At 50.6% G+C, this 15,674-nt stretch overlaps 1 protein-coding gene across 2 annotated transcripts in view; it reads right to left on the reverse strand.

Annotated features, from left to right (window-relative positions):
• Window positions 1-402: 402 nt before the first annotated feature.
• Window positions 403-15,674, reverse strand: part of PASK (PAS domain containing serine/threonine kinase) — a 36,442-nt gene continuing 21,170 nt past the window's right edge. Inside the window, exons 10-18 of one of the 2 annotated variants that reach the window (XM_070423387.1) lie at window positions 12,779-14,118; window positions 11,410-11,591; window positions 10,910-11,077; window positions 9,459-9,584; window positions 9,218-9,352; window positions 5,622-5,821; window positions 3,333-3,466; window positions 1,646-1,792; window positions 403-851 (exon numbers count right to left, since the gene is read on the reverse strand). In XM_070423387.1, coding sequence (XP_070279488.1) covers window positions 721-851; window positions 1,646-1,792; window positions 3,333-3,466; window positions 5,622-5,821; window positions 9,218-9,352; window positions 9,459-9,584; window positions 10,910-11,077; window positions 11,410-11,591; window positions 12,779-14,118 — 2,563 coding nt within the window. In that variant the 3' untranslated portion in view covers window positions 403-720. The remainder of the gene's footprint in view (window positions 852-1,645; window positions 1,793-3,332; window positions 3,467-5,621; window positions 5,822-9,217; window positions 9,353-9,458; window positions 9,585-10,909; window positions 11,078-11,409; window positions 11,592-12,778; window positions 14,119-15,674) is intronic. The other variant, XM_070423388.1, reaches the window with a different exon arrangement.

Consider the following 15,674-nt stretch of genomic DNA (forward strand, 5'->3'; position numbering starts at 1 on the left):
ACCTGAGCAAGGGTAGAACAGTGACAGTCAGGGCTGGATGCCCCCACATCACTGAAGAGGGGGACCTGGACTTCTGGCTGCAGGAGGTCTGTGGGTACTGTGCAGGGCAGTGTTGTGGGTGAACAGCAGAGTCCTGCTGCAAAGCCCACTGTACCTCAGAGCCTGGACAGACAGTGGGCCAACTCTAACAAGCTGTGCATGGACACAAGGGAAGTGTCTGAGAACACACTCTCAGTCTCCTTAGACTAAGCAAGCTGAAGAGCTCCCCACCCAGGAAGGGACCCCCCCAAACTGTCTGAAGGTGAACCTCTTGCCAGTGCTCCCCACACTTGCATTGTACAAGAATTCATACAGTCCAAGTCAGTGTAATTTTTACTAACAAAATTACTTTAATTTGGAAAATGTTCAAGGAAATAAATTAATGAAATACCCTGGTCATCAGTTCTACAAATTCTACCTATCAGATAAGCATAGACTGAGTCAGAGGAAACAAAACATATGAATATATATAGAAGTAAGAGAGAATTTGAAAATGCTTTTATGCTTTTCAGAAGTTCACAGATTCAAAGTCCTTTCATAGTACTGAACTCTACAATGTTTTTCCAAGGCCATGAAAAAAATGAACTCCGTGTCTATTTTATAAACCTAAAGTAATATAGCACCACTGGCTTTTGTTCTAGCATTTATCAAATGCACATGAGTTTTTTAGGTGAATTGGGCTCAATCTTGAGAATTACTTTTCCTGGATGGGTGAGGACTATTAGGGGGCGCCGCCAGCTCCGGATGCTGAGCCACTTCACTGGGGCTCCTGCTCTCCACCTCCAGACTCACAGTGGACACGACTCTACTTTCTGAAGAAAGAAGACATTGTATCACATGCTAACAACACATGATTCTCAAACACTTTGCTTCTCTCTGGACAGGACTGAAAGACATCAGAAGGACTCTTCAGAACCCAACTGGCGAAGCCCTAGAGTTCCTGGACTGCTGAGGTGCTGTGGGGCTTCTACACCAGAGCCATCAACACCAGCTGGGCCACCTGCTCTGAGCAGTGACCATACAGCTGCTCCTGCTTGGCTGTGCTGCCAGGAGCCTCCAGAGCAGCGGTTCTCAACCTGTGGGTTGCGACCCCTTTGGCGGTCGAACGACCCTTTCACAGGAGTCGCCTAAGACCATCCTGCATATCAGATATTTACATTACGATTGATAACAGTAGCAACATTACAGTTATGAAGTAGTAACGAAAATATTTTTATGGTTGGGTCACAGCATGAGGAACTGTATTTAAAGGGCCAGAAGGTTGAGAACCACTGCTCCAGAGGACTGCACTCACTATCTGTGATCTTATCATTCCCTTCAGCCCACTCAGACCATTACCTACTGCACCTCTTAAAGCCCCAGCTAAACTCCTCTGTAGGTGCCATGTCAACACTGGGTCCATGGGCACTCCCCCACCCTCCAAGGACCACAGCCAAGCTCTGAACCCTGGTGGCACTCAGGGACCTCAGAACCAAGCCCCATTTGCTCCACAGGTGTAAATCCAGGACAGGACAGCATGGAGTGGGAGCTACCCCGCCTCCCCAGACCCAGAAGACAGCCTGGGGAACCTCCTCACCCTCTCTGGTTCATAGGTCACACCTCATACCTGGCTTGTTTATTCCACACACTTCCTCCCAGGTGTAGTCTGCAAGGTTCACGGGCTGGGTAACCCAAGGGTCTGTCACCAGCTTCTCCAAGGTGGTGCGCTGCTCGGGGACAGGCTGCAGCAGCCCAGACATGAGGTTCATGAGATCTGGGGACATAAAAACCCACCCTAAGCATAGGGCCAGAAGACCATCAGTGGTCCAGGATGGGCTCAAGTGAAGGGCATCAAAACCACAGTCCTACCTGCCCCCAGGAGCACCTCCAACTGGACATGTGGCCCTGGAACCCTCATTTTTAACTAGCAACTCCAGGTTTTCAGCACATGGGGCCTTCAGCTGTGCTTTGAGAAAGGCTACAAGAGCCATCTGTCACCTCTGAAATGAGAGCTGGGAGCTTGAGATCCTGCCTCCATCACTCACTGTGCAGAAATCCCTAACCATGGTCTGTTCTCAGGGGCTGTGATTGTGCAGAGCACAGAATGACACAGGGTGTGACAGGAAAGGGCTGCAGGAGTCCTAGGATCCAGAGATCAGCAGCACCCTACAGTCCTCTCCTGGGTCACTGGTGCTGATTGTGACCCTTCAAATGCGCATGCTGAAGCCCTGCCACCATGGTGGTGGTAAGAGGGGGTGGGGCCTTTGGGAGGTGACCAGGGTGATTAGGTGAGGCCCCATGATGGTATTGATGCCCTTGTAAGAGAGGCCAGAAAGCTCACTCTGTCCCTCTCTCTACCACGTGAGGACACAGAACAGGCTGCTGTCTGTAACACAGGAAGAGGCTCTCACCAGCAGCTGAAAAGGCCAGTGCCTGGACCTTGGACTCCCAGCCTCAAGACAGAGAAGCAAATGGTTGCTTTTTGAGCCCCCTGTCTGTGTGAGTGTCATAGCCACCTGAGACACAGGCTTCTAACCCAAGCAAAGAATCAAGGCACAGACTTCATGCATGAAGATACTGGTCACCTTGATACTCCTAACAGTAAGTGACAACTATGGAATCACAAACTGTCAGGATTGGAAGGGACTTCAGAATCCTGTGGGCCAGCTGCAGACTCAGTAAGTCCTCTCCAGCCACCAAGTTCATATCTGCCTCCCATGCTGGTCCTCACTTCAGAAGCAAATCAAGCTCACACTGCCAGCTCATGGGGCACTCGAGGTGTGACAGACACCCCCAGGCTTCCTTCCATGGGAGCTCCTGGGGCTTGAGTCCCTCCATCTTCCCCGCTTCCCACTGATGGCCAAACCCACAAGCATTAATGCCTAACTCTCAGAATAATGTCTAATTCCCCTGTAATCCAAAGGGGAAGCTCATACTAATAGAATTATCGTGATATTTTAAAGTCAGATCCCAACCATCCTTCTGTTCAAATCAAAGTATGAGAGGAATGGCCCAGCCGGTGTGGCTTAGTGGTTGAGCATCGACCCATGAACCAGGAGGTCACGGTTTGATTCCCAGTCAGGACACATGCCCGGGTTGCAGGCTCAATCCCCAGTAGAGAACATGTGGGAGGCAGCTGATTGATAATTCTCCTCATTATTGATGTTTCTATCTGTCTCCCTTCCTCTCTAAAATCAATAAAAATATATAATGATTAAAAAAACAAAGTATGAGAGAAATGGAAATAAGGCAGCTCTGACAAAGGCTCTGGAAGACAGAAGGGAGGGAGGGATGCCAGCTGCAGCCCTGCTCACCATCCGAAACCAAGTACGGGGGGTTTATTGCAGCTTCCAGGGTCTCCTCCAGCTCGCAGAAGGGGTTCTCCTCAAAGATGAGCGTGTACAGCGTGACTCCCAGGGACCACATCTCTAGCTCCGGACCCTTGTAACTGACAGAAGACAGCACTCATGGCACACAGCAGCTTAGTCAAGGAGTGTGAGCCCCAAGTCCCCAGTCACCCAAGATGGTGCCCAGTGAGGTTCGACATGCTCCTGACCACATCCTCAATATCCGGCACATCTGCTCCAGTCAGGTACCGCTCCTTGCCAGGAGAGGGAGAAGACACAAAGCCATGGTGCTTGGGCAGCTGAGAGACTAATTCAGGAGACAGAATGCCCACCAGTGGGTGGGACAATGTACACGGCACAAGGGATCAGAGACAGCATCCCCCTGGGGGTGTGGGGGATGTCCCAGTGGAGATGGACAGAAAGCACAGCAGCGTGCAAGGCAGCAGGGCCATGGGGAACCACAGGCAGTTCCAGAACAGGGCAGTGTGCCCTTCAGAGATGGCAGAGAGTAGATTTGGGCTGCAGGCCACACGGCTTCTGTCACTACCCCTTCTTTCTGCCATGGCAGCACAGCAGCAGCTACAGACATAAATAAGCCAATCCATGTGGCTGTGTGCCAATGAAGCTTTATAAAAACAACTAGTGGGCCAGGTATGGCCCAGGACCATAGTTTGCTGAGCCCTTGAGTGGACAGACATGAAAATGATGAGGGAGGAAGCAAAGCTCCTGAGGATAGGATCTAGAATCAGAGCTCAGAAGTCTTTTGGCCCATGAGATGGGAGAAGCATCCAGGATGGAGGACAGAGCTCTGAGGACACCTGCAGCCCAGCTGGGGAGGAAGGAGCAGAAATGATACTGGGTGGGGCCACCGGGAGAAAGTGGAGGAAGGCATGGGGTGAGAGTGGGGCAGACAAGCCACCCACGAGCACATTCACGGTCCTGTGGACACAAAGGCCCCTCCAACATTGATGTCATGATGGGCACCACAGGACAACAGCCACTGGCACTCTGGGGTGCCAGGGTAACCAAATTATATCTTAAAGGCTCTTCGTGGATGATCCCCCCTAAGTATGTCTTTGTCTGTGGCTCTAGATGTGCACAGAGGTGACAGGGAGATGGTTTATTTAGCCACCCCACCCTCCCTTCTGCTGTGGACAAAAAGCCTGATCATTCTGCTCACAGGGCCAGCCTGGCGTGTGGATCAGGAGGGCAGCAGGCTCCACGTGAGCATCCTGCAGTCCTCTCTGCCTGACTCTTGAAATGAAACGTGACCTGAGCAGACACTATGACAGAGTGCCGGTCACATCTCACACCAATGCCGGGAGATTTCTGGGAGCCTGAGGCATGGCACAGAGACAGCAGTGCCCATAAGCAAATGCTCCAGACTCAGGCCACCTGGGTTCTAATCTAGCTCTGACCAGGTCTGGCTGAATGTCCCCACACACCTGTCACATCAGAACAGGACCAGAGGTGGGCTCTCAGGGTGTAGCCCAGCACTGCAGGGAGGCCCACACAACACTGACATCTGTCCTAGTCACAGGCACCTCCAGACACAGTCTCCCTAGACCTGACAGATGTGTAGGTGCTGCAGGAAAGTGCCTGCTATCTGGATCTGACCAAAATAAGTCCACTTCATTAGATATGGATGACATGGAAATTCGTGTGTGAAGCAGACAATACTGAGAACTGTTTGCACTCCAGCCCCAGCAACACCTGAGCAATAATCAGTGTTCTCTGCTCTCCTGAGTCCCCAAGAGCAGGCCCTGCCCAGGCTGCCCCAAAGCCCCTAGGCTTCCGGAGCAGACACCAGTGCAGCCCGCACCCCCAGGACCTGCTTCTCCCAGCGAGACACAACAGCACCTCCAGCCAAGGTGCCGTCTTGGCACGTTGCTGCCTCAGCTCTGCCTGTTACTGATTCCCTGCTGTATCAATGGCCAGCCCAATATATTTTATGGGAACAGATTATTATTCCTGTCATCAAAATAAGCCCAATTGAACAAGACTCCTCTTTGCTTATTTGGAGAGTCCCATCTTTTGGGATTCCTTTATCTTTTTAACTTTTAATTGTATAAAACTGCACATAAACAAAAGTTGAGAAATTAATATAGAGAATCCTGTACTCATTGCCCAGCTCCCTGACCAATCTTCCTTCCTTTGCCTGTTTGCCCACTTTCCAAATATCATCCTTTATCTCTCCTCACACATTTTCCCTGCCTAAAATTCACAGATGACAAGGCCAAGTGGTGCAATACGTACGGATTCCCCATGAGAACTTCAGGCGCACAGTACTCGATTGTCCCACAGAAGGTGTAGAACAGTTTGCCCCTTTCCAAGTAGGCAGCGGAGCCGAAGTCTATGAGCTTAATGGTGAAGTCCTCGGCAATGACGATGTTCTCATCCTTGATGTCCCGGTGAAGGATGCTCTTCGAGCGGAGATACCCCACTGCCGACACCAGCTGAAACCAAGAGGCCATAGGACTTTGTACAAAGTAGTTCACTCAAAACATGCATTTAAAATAAGGACTGACAAGCAAAACAGAAAACAACAACAAAGAAAAATAGACGTTCTCTAACTCGTGATGAAACAGTGACAGGAAAGACCACTGGATGCTACAGACACAACCCGACCAACACGGAGGCAGAGCGCTTCCAGGCAGTGTGCTCACCATGGCTGGCACATGTCTCCCTGACAAACAGCAAACGAGAACACATGACTTTAAAAACTGTACCACTGCTATTATTTGTGACATGGACACAACATAAGATCTCCCCTCGTCTCACGTTTTTAAGTACACGACAGCATCATGGCCACAGGTAGCAGGCCGAGCCGCAGACCACAGGGCTCCTCACCTACATCACTGATACTATACCTTCCGCTGCCCACTTTCTTCCCGCACAAATGCATGATTCTTACGTCCTCTCTATCTCTGTGCTACTGACAAAAACTTCCCAGCAGACATCCTCTCACACACCGACCCATGCCATGACCTTCTCGGGAGGAAAGACACAGACCACAAGCAGAAGCTACAGAGACGTGTGTCGGCATTTTAATGAGTGTGGGGTGGACACTAATGGGAAGTGGCCCCAGAGAAAGCCCAAGTCCGGCCGTTGGGTTCAGCAGAGTTCACACAGCAGTTTAGGAGCAGAGCTAAGCACAAAGCCACATCCCCAAACTATTATTTCAGGGCTCTGCAGCTTCTCAAAAAGCAGCAGCAGCCACACTGGCTGCAACGCATGCAGGACTCTCAGCCACAGGGACTCAGAGTAATTCCATTGGAATCGGCTCCATTTCCATGAGCCCAAGGTGTTAGCCTGCACTCCGAAAGGCTAAAGTTACTATAATACATCGCTGTCCCCTGGGCCTGGGATGGCCCACACTGCCTATTTGGTGACAGACACCAACAAAGGTAGCTGTTCCATTAAGCTAATTGATTGGTACTTTCTGGCTGCATTCATAAATTGGACACCAGTTGTACCATCAGCATAGTGATTTCATGGATGTATATTTACAAATGAGTATCTATGAACCAGAAGCAATGGCTAATGATAGGTTAACTGACAATCAATAAATGTATTTAGCCCTAACCGGTTTGGCTCAGTGGATAGAGCGTTAGCCTGAGGACTCAAGGGTCCCAGGTTCGATTCCAGTCAAGGGCATGTACCTTGGTTGCGGGCACATACCCAGTTGGGAGTGTGCAGGAGGCAGTTGATTGATGTTTCTCTCTCATCGATGTTTCTAACTCTCTATCCCTCTCCCTTCTTCTCTATAAACAATCAATAAAATATATTTTAAAAATAATAATAAGCCCTAGCCGACTTGGCTCAGTGGATAGAGCGTCAGCCTGCGGACTGAGGGGTCCCAAGTTCAATTCCAGCCAAGGGCATATGCCTGGGTTGCGGGCTTGATCCCCAGTAGGGGGCGTGCAGGAGGCAGCTGATCAATGATTCTCTCTCATCATTGATGTTTCCATCTCTCTCTCCTTCTCCCTTCCTCTCTGAAATCAATAAAGAAATATATTTTTTTAAAAAACACAAATAAATAAATAAAAATAATAAATGTATTTATATACACATGTATGCCAACACCTGCATATTTATATACTGAAACATGTTTTTATAACATGCATGTATACACACATGCATACATATACATGAGCATACACACTTATGTTCATACACACATATCAGGGCCCAGTTAGGAAACAGACCACATTTCATCTGAACAAGGAAAGTTTCATCAAGCTTATAACCACAAAGGGGTAAGAGAACCTGACCCTGGACAAAAAACAGACCTGCTGCTAGTCCCCAATGCCCTAGATGCCAGGAGAGCTGGTCACAGGCCCCACTCGCCACCCCTCCTCTCCCCAGCCAAGCAGGCAGCACACTGATAACAGGCATTATGTATACATATTTACATATGATAATAATAGTTCTATAAAATGACTCTGTTTACTATAATATTATGTATATAGATTTACTAATGGGCTACAGATACTTCCTGCAAAAATTGTACAATATCACCCTAACCGGTTTGGCTCAGCGGATAGAGCGTCGGCCTGCAGACTCAAGGGTCCCGGGTTCGATTCTGGTCAAGGGCATGTACCTTGGTTGCGGGCACATCCCCGGTGGGGGGCATGCAGGAGGCAGCTGATCGATGTTTCTCTCTCATTGATGTTTCTAACTCTCTATCCCTCTCCCCTCCTCTCTATAAAAAAATCAATAAAATATATATTTTTAAAAATTGTACAATATCAAACACTATAATCACCTATATCAGTAGCCCCAGAATTAAGTCAGGCAGCAGCTTTTAACTACTGTTACCTCAGACAGACACTCTTTTTACCATGAGGATTTCAGAAACAAATCTTTGCCATGAAGTAAAGCAGACGAGTATATGATCTTCCAACAAGGAAGAGGGAGAGAGGTAACATTCCTTGCACAGAACCACCGTGCCTGAAACTACAAGTAGGTGCCTCAGAAACTTAATTTCAGAAATCCAGTAACCTCTGGGAGTTTATAGCTTTGAGGAAGCAATGTCAATTCAGGGAAGTTGTCTTTAGAGATTGAGTCACCTCCAAGTGACTGTTAGTCTAAGAGCAAATCTGCCTTATTCACATCCCCGCCCTGTCCAGGACATCCTGCAGCTCACCGCCCTCAGGACTCCCTGCTGCACGCCTGTCCACACGCCCCTCCAGGCCACCGTGCTGCACGTATGCCTTAGAGATAGGTGCTGTCTCATTTAACCCAAACAGCCTCATGGTGGAGGCACTAGAATGACTGCTGCTGCACAAGTTAGCAGTGGTTTCCTGGTTGTAGGCAAAAACCCAGATCAAACCTGCAGGTCGAAGAGCTCAGTCTGACAGCTCTGTTGGCTCACTTTGAGGTTGGTGTGGATAATCTATGTATGTAAATAAACTTCAATCATTAACCCTACTTCAATCATTCCCCAATCATTCCAGGTATCTGGCCTCATCCTTCCTTCCCAACCTCACTTTCTCTATTTCAACCACAAAATTCTCTTCTCAAAAACTGAAGGCCTGCCCTAACCGGTTTGGCTCAGTGGATAGAGCGCTGGCCTGCGGACTGAAGGGTCCCAGGTTCAATTCCGGTCAAGGGCATGTACCTTGGTTGCGGGCACATCCCCAGTAGGAGGTGTGCAAGAGGCAGCTGATCGATGTTTCTAACTCTCTATACTTCTCCCTTCCTCTCTGTAAAAAATCAATAAAATATATTAAAAAAACAAAAACAAAAACAAAAACTGAAGGCTACATGTAACTCAGAGAGGACTGAGTGCAGCCTCTAGGACAAAGCACCCCAGTCCACCCTCCCTACACAGCTCCGGGCCGAGTCACCTGTCGGAAGATGTAACTGGCCAACGGCTCATCCAGGCTGGGGTGGTGGTCGATGAATGCAAAGAGGTCCAGGCCAGAGCCATGCTTCTCCATCACCAGTTGAAAGAAGCTCTGGTTCTCGAATATGTCTAGGACCTAGGAAGAGACAATGTGGGTCCAGCACTGCCCAGATGCCTCAGGCATGTTTAGGATGCTCCTGTGAGTCCTATCAGGGCATCTCTCAAAGAGAACCACTATCCACCTTGATGATGTTGGCATGCTCCACCCTGGACAGGATCGATATCTCCAACGTAACTTTTCCAAGTGTGGGATCCTCGATCCAACAATCCTCCAGAACTTTCTCCTTCTTAATAAACTTCACCACCACCTATGAGGAAAGCAGAAGGGAGAAGCTGCCCCGTGGGACCTGGTACTCACACTTGCTCAACAGCGGCAGGCAGGGCCCCCACATTAATCCCCTGGCCCCCAGGGACATGAAAGAAGAACATGATAACGTGCCCTTGCGGCATGAGGACATATACAGTGGGTGGATGGGAAAGCGCAGAGCCCAGGGGCTGAGGAGCCACAACCTCACCAGAAAGGGAGGCCTCGGAGCAGACGCTCCCCAGAACACCCCGTCTTGCCCTGATTTCTCAATTGAGAACTGGATGTCCTGGGCAAGAAAATGGAACTAGATGCCTGAGAACTAGAAAATAGTCAAAAACCATTATCGACATCAATTCTGAGACTAGATGTGCTCAGCAAGGTTGATGAACACAAGATCAATATATGAAAAGTGGTGTGAGTACAATGAATGATAGTCCCCTGAAAGTGTAATAGTAAAGTAAACACAGACATGGTCATCTCAACAGATGCTGAAAAGACAATTCATAAAATTCAACACTCAAAAAACAATTTAATGAACTGAAAATAAAATCTCCTCAAACAAAAGGTATCCATCAAGAAATAAAAGGGGTGTCTGCGAAGGGCAGGGGAACAGCAGGAGGCCCGTGGCATACCTGTCACTTCACCGGCTCTGCAGGTCCTGCCCCAGTTACAGGAGGGGAAGAAAAGAAAAGTTGAGGAGACACAAACAGAAAAGGAGAGACAATTGTCATGACCGCAGAGGAATGATCGTTCATCTAGGGACCCACTGAACAGTTGTCAGAAGCAGGAAGTAGTTGCAGACTTCTGACCAGGCATCAGCCCAGGCATGCAGCTCTGATCAATTCCAGCAAGCATGGCACTCCCAGGACATGGCAGACTGGGCATGGGACACCAGACACTGTTCACAGGGACAGGCAGCACTGTCACCACATCCCCAAATCACACGCGCACTGGCAACTACCAGTCACCTCTCCACAGGACTGGCTCTGAGGCTCATCCAGCAGCAGAATATGTGAAATGGCCAGGATCACCAGCCAGGGAAGAAGCCCTGCAGATCTGAACCTGGAAGTCAAGAAGATGTAACCCTAATGCACGAAGGAGCATGGATGCCATTCATGGTGTCTGAACCAGCCAGAGGGACAGCCAGGGCTGAGTGTGTTTGCTTTGAAGAGACCTCCTCCCAGCATCCAGACCCCAAGCAGGGCTGGCCGCACGCTGCACACAGAGGACTACTATTCACTGAGTCCCGGCATGCAGACACGAGGACTAGAGGTATGGGACCACCTGAGGTGGTCCAGCCCCACCTACCCCCAAGAGCCCAAGTACCTCCTTATTCTGATCCCTGTCCAGAGCAGTCCACACGAAGCCAAAGGCCCCACTGCCCAGTGGGCTCAGCGTACTGTACTTGTGAGAGTATGCACCCTCACAGGCTGCCAGCCCCTCCAACTCCCCTGCCTTGGGGGGCTCCTCAAACCACGGTCTGCTTCTGAGCATCTGTGTAGGTGAAGGAAGGTATGAGGGGCCATATGCAACCATCAGAAAGGAGGCGGCAGCAGATGGGTGCATTACCCCCCATTCCCTGCAGCTATATGGACAGCAGCACCCAACCCCTGTGCAGCCCATTCCTCCCGTGCCCCTGGGAACCCAGCCTGAGAGTCAAATTAGCACCCACATTGAAGCATGTTCACACCCCATCCTGCACATTAGAAGACAGAGTTAAAAAGCCTCCTCCCATCCTTCCCAGAAGAAACAGAGAGCGATGCTGATAGGAAGATACTTCCATGCAGACAGGCAACTACAAGGCAGAGCAACCTGCACATACCCACCTCCCCTGGGCTGGGTCCAGGATGCTCACACGCGGAGTGCGTGGAGCTGGGCAGGCTGGCCAGCAGCAGTTGGGTTTGAGTGGCCGAGGCCTGTTGGCCGTGCAGGAGGTTTTTCACCAGCCAGCAGCAGAAGAGGGGAGCAGGGCCTTGGAGCTCCACTCGCTTCACCTCAAACTGAACACCTGAGGGGAAAGCGAAAACGCTCAGCCCTCTGCTGACTTCACCAAGACAGCATCATGATGAAACAAGCACACACCCTGGGCAGCAGAGAACCATACAGAACACCCAGGGCAGGAGGGCAGGGGGGCACAGAGCACCAGGCTGAGCACAGTGGCAGCATCACCTCCACTTGGTGTGGAGCCAGGGGCTTGGCACATCCGCAGCAGCCAGAGCCAGGGAAGCACTTCAGGAATACCAGCAACCACCTGCCAACTCAGGAAAGCCTGGAAAACCTGCCCTCAACAGGGAGGCTCTGCCTCGGTGGAGGTATGTGAATGACCCAGCAGAAGCACACACACGTGCCGGCTGTGGGTCCCTGAGTTACACTGAACTACACATGCTCTGCGCTTGTGCACACCTGCACTTTTATATGGCCTCCAGGTCCTATACCCAAAAAAGAGGTTTTTATGGGGGGAGGGGTGTTTACAGATGATTTTATTTTCTTTTTGTTTATATTTTCAAATATTTTTTAAAATAACGTACTTATTACTTAAATAAGTTTTTAAAGTTTAGGGAAAAAGCCTTAGGAATCAACAACACAAAACCATAAACAACTGGCTAAAATAATATGACCTATTAAGTAATTAGGAAAATTAAAGAGAAAGTAAGCCCTGGCCGGTGGCTTGGTTGGCACATCTTCCCGTACACCAAAAGGTTGTGGGTTTGATTCCCAGTCGGGGTGAGTACAGGAGGCAATGTGATGTTTCTCTCTCACATTGATGTTTCTCTTTCTCTCCCTCTCTCCGTCCCTCTCCCCCTTCCTCTCTCTCTAAAATAAATACATAAAATAAATAAATAAAAATGAAATAAAATATCCTTGGGTATTAAAAAAAAGGAAAAGAAAGGAAAGCAATCACCCCCAAAGAGGCAAGTGAATGGGCCTGATCCCTACGCCTTCCGAGTGAAGCCAGTCAGAGATACAGCAGCCTGGCTCTGGACATCACCCCGTCCTGCTCTGCAGCCCCAGTGGGACCTGGGCTCCCCGTCCTGGGAACGCATGCTATAATCCTGGTGTGCAAGAAGTAAGTTGTAATTCATGTCCTTGAATACATCACTTCTGCCAGAACTACTAGGGTGAAGAACCATCAGACCCTGGGACGAGGATGCCCTGCACCCAGCTGCGCTCTAGGGACAACCCCCCAGGACATACTCAGCAGTGAGCCGTCTCTGTGGCAGCAGCTCCCCAAGTAGATGCCCTCCTGGATTTCCTGCTGCAGGCTAGTGGTCCCGGATGTCTCCGAGCTATCCCCTCTCACAGGCGTGGAGGTGACCTGGATGCTTGACCTGGGCTCCTCTAACAGGCACATGTCCATGGGGCTGGATTCCAACCTGGGAAGGACACAGCCAGGGCTCTCTCTGCCACTCACGTCTTCACATTCTGAGGTGTCAGATGGTTCTGTCTGATTGAGGCCCAGATGGGTCTCACAGAACTGCCGGCCTTCACCAAGATTGAAATAGGTGCCAGTCAGCAACAACAGTTCCCTGTCACCCAGAACCTCTGCCCTGTGCCCATGCAAAGTGCTCACATCCACATCGGAGCCAGCCAGTGAAGGGGAGGCTGTCCCTACGAGCTCAGATGAGGCACAGGAACAGTTGGAAGAAGTTCGGTCTGTCCACCGGCTGTAAAACACTTCCCTGAGGTTCCATAAAAAGGAATTTCCATCAGCCTCTGGGGCCTCCACTGTGTCCAAGACACCAGGGAGGTCTGTGGCTAGGGCATAACAGGCTGAGGAGCTGCCGGAGTGGCCGCTGTACAGGTCTCTGCCTCCCAGGTCACACAGCGACACAGGGGCGGAGAAGGCAGTATGCTCCGCCGGGACCAGCTCAATGGAGGAGATATCCTGAGGTCTCCCAAAGCTCGACTTGGACAGCTGCTCCTTCAGTAAGCAAGTCTGCAGCTCCTCCCTGTCATCCTGCGCTCCCAGCCACTGCTCCTCCAAAGGTATGGAAAGTGAGAGTCGCACTGTCCCCGAGGGCCCCGAGGGACTGGTGGCTGTAGCTGGTCTCCCCTGGGGTGTGCTCCACTCAGCCCCATACCCAGGGTGCAGCACTGGGAGGCCCACCTCTGCTAGCTGTCCCGCAGCATCAGCCTGATGGTTGGCAGTGCTCAAACCCATGCACTCCAGCTGTGCTTCCTGGGACAGGCCACACACTTCACCCCAGCTCCTGTCCTCAGCTGGGGTCAGAGCTTCAGAATCTTCACAGGAAGCAAAGGGTCTTATGTCCACTGAGGCAGACCTGCTTCCCCTAAAAAGCTCCTGTCTGAGGCTCTCTGTTCCTGTAGGTTGCTGCTTCTCCAAGACAGTGTCCTGCAGGTCCTCAGGTGATGACAGCTGGCGATGGGCTGGTGGGCTTCCTTCTGGGATGTCCTGCTGGTCCTCAGGCGATGACGACACTTGGGCTGGTGGGCTTCTTTCTGGAATGTTCCACTGGTCCTCAAGCAATGACTGTTCCTGGGCTGGTGGGCTTCCTCCTGGGATGCTGTCCCCCCTGGGGGTTATAATACAGATAACACAGTTACTTAGGAGCCACAAAAGAGTCAAAAACAGAGATCATGTGAACTTCTCCTCTATTAGAGAAAAGTACAAAGCATTTAACAACATAAACTTATGACAGAAAAAAAGATTAAATTTTGTAACCAAGTTAAAAAGTAAAGCACTCGCCGAAACCGGTTTGGCTCAGTGGACAGAGCGTCGGCCTGCGGACTGAGAGGTCCCGGGTTCGATTCCGGTCAAGGGCATGTACCTGGGTTGCGGGCACATCCCCAGTGGGGGATGTGCAGGAGGCAGCTGATCGATGTTTCTCTCTCATCGATGTTTCTAACTCTATCTCTCTCCCTTCCTCTCTGTGAAAAATCAATAAAATATATTAAAAAAAAAAAAAAAAAAAAAGTAAAGCACTCACACACATATTTTCCAGATAAATGCACGTTTAGCAATAATTAATTAATCAAAGCCACAGAGCACCAGGACTATGTGCTGAAGGCTTGTCAGCAGTATAAAGCAGCCTCACAGAAGGCGGGAGCAAAAGGAGAAGAGATTTGAGTGGCCACCCCACAAGCATGTTCAGCATGGGGTGGCCACTGAGGAAGAGGCTACCACCATGCAGCTAAAGTAGTGGTCGGCAAACTGCAGCCCCTTGAGTGTGGCTCTTCCACAAAATACCACGTGCGGGCACGCACGTACAGTGCAATTGAAACTTCGTGGCCACACTCAAGGGGCTAAAGAGCCACATGTGGCTTTCGAGCCACAGTTTGCCGAGCACTGAGCTAGAGCAACTGTGGGGAGATCTGGGTCAAGACCCTTCCAGGTGGTCTGGCCGATGTCAGCCCCAGGCAGACACTGGCACCAAAACCACTGGAGGTGGCCATGCCCGGCCTCCTTAGGCAGACATGCCAGCGATGTGGTAGATGTACCAGAGGTTCACAGAGAGGCACAGGAGACAAAGGACCCCACTCCAGGATGGGTTCCACTCCAGGACGAGGGAACAGCGAGCAGTTTGGAGGGACAGTGGGAGTTGCTACAGGGACCCGAGAGATGGGAAAAGGGTCTGCAGAGGCCAAGCAATAAGTATCTGTCCCTCTTGCTACAGCTACACCTACACCTCCATCCATCCATTGATGCCAAGAGACCAGCCCTATGCCAGTCTCAGGAGCTGCAGGCCATCTGTAGGGAAGCAGCTGAGGCAGGAGGGTCTCACTCTCCTTATTAAGCAGGGTGAGCAACCTCTCCGATGTGGTCCCAGGGCCAAGCTCTGCACTGTCTCTGCACCTCCCCAGTAGCCAGGTGTCACCTTGTCACTAAATTCTGGTCATGGAGAAGTGAGGAGGAATGGGAAGGCCCCTTACCCTCCTCCCTAACCTGCCTGCTTCCCCACTGCCAAGTCTGCAAGCCATGAGGAACAGGGGGATGGCACGTCCTCCAGTGATGGGTGCCGTGGGAACCTAGGACAACCCCGGAAATTGCTGCCTCGAACAACCACTTCAAAAATACAATTAAAAGACAAAACGGACATCATCCAGAACCACAGGAAGGCTGGCTGAGTGG

This window comes from Myotis yumanensis, unplaced genomic scaffold, assembly GCF_028538775.1.
Source record: "Myotis yumanensis isolate MYYU_CA2020_CCGP unplaced genomic scaffold, mMyoYum1.0.hap1 SCAF_8, whole genome shotgun sequence".
NCBI lineage: Eukaryota > Metazoa > Chordata > Mammalia > Chiroptera > Vespertilionidae > Myotis > Myotis yumanensis.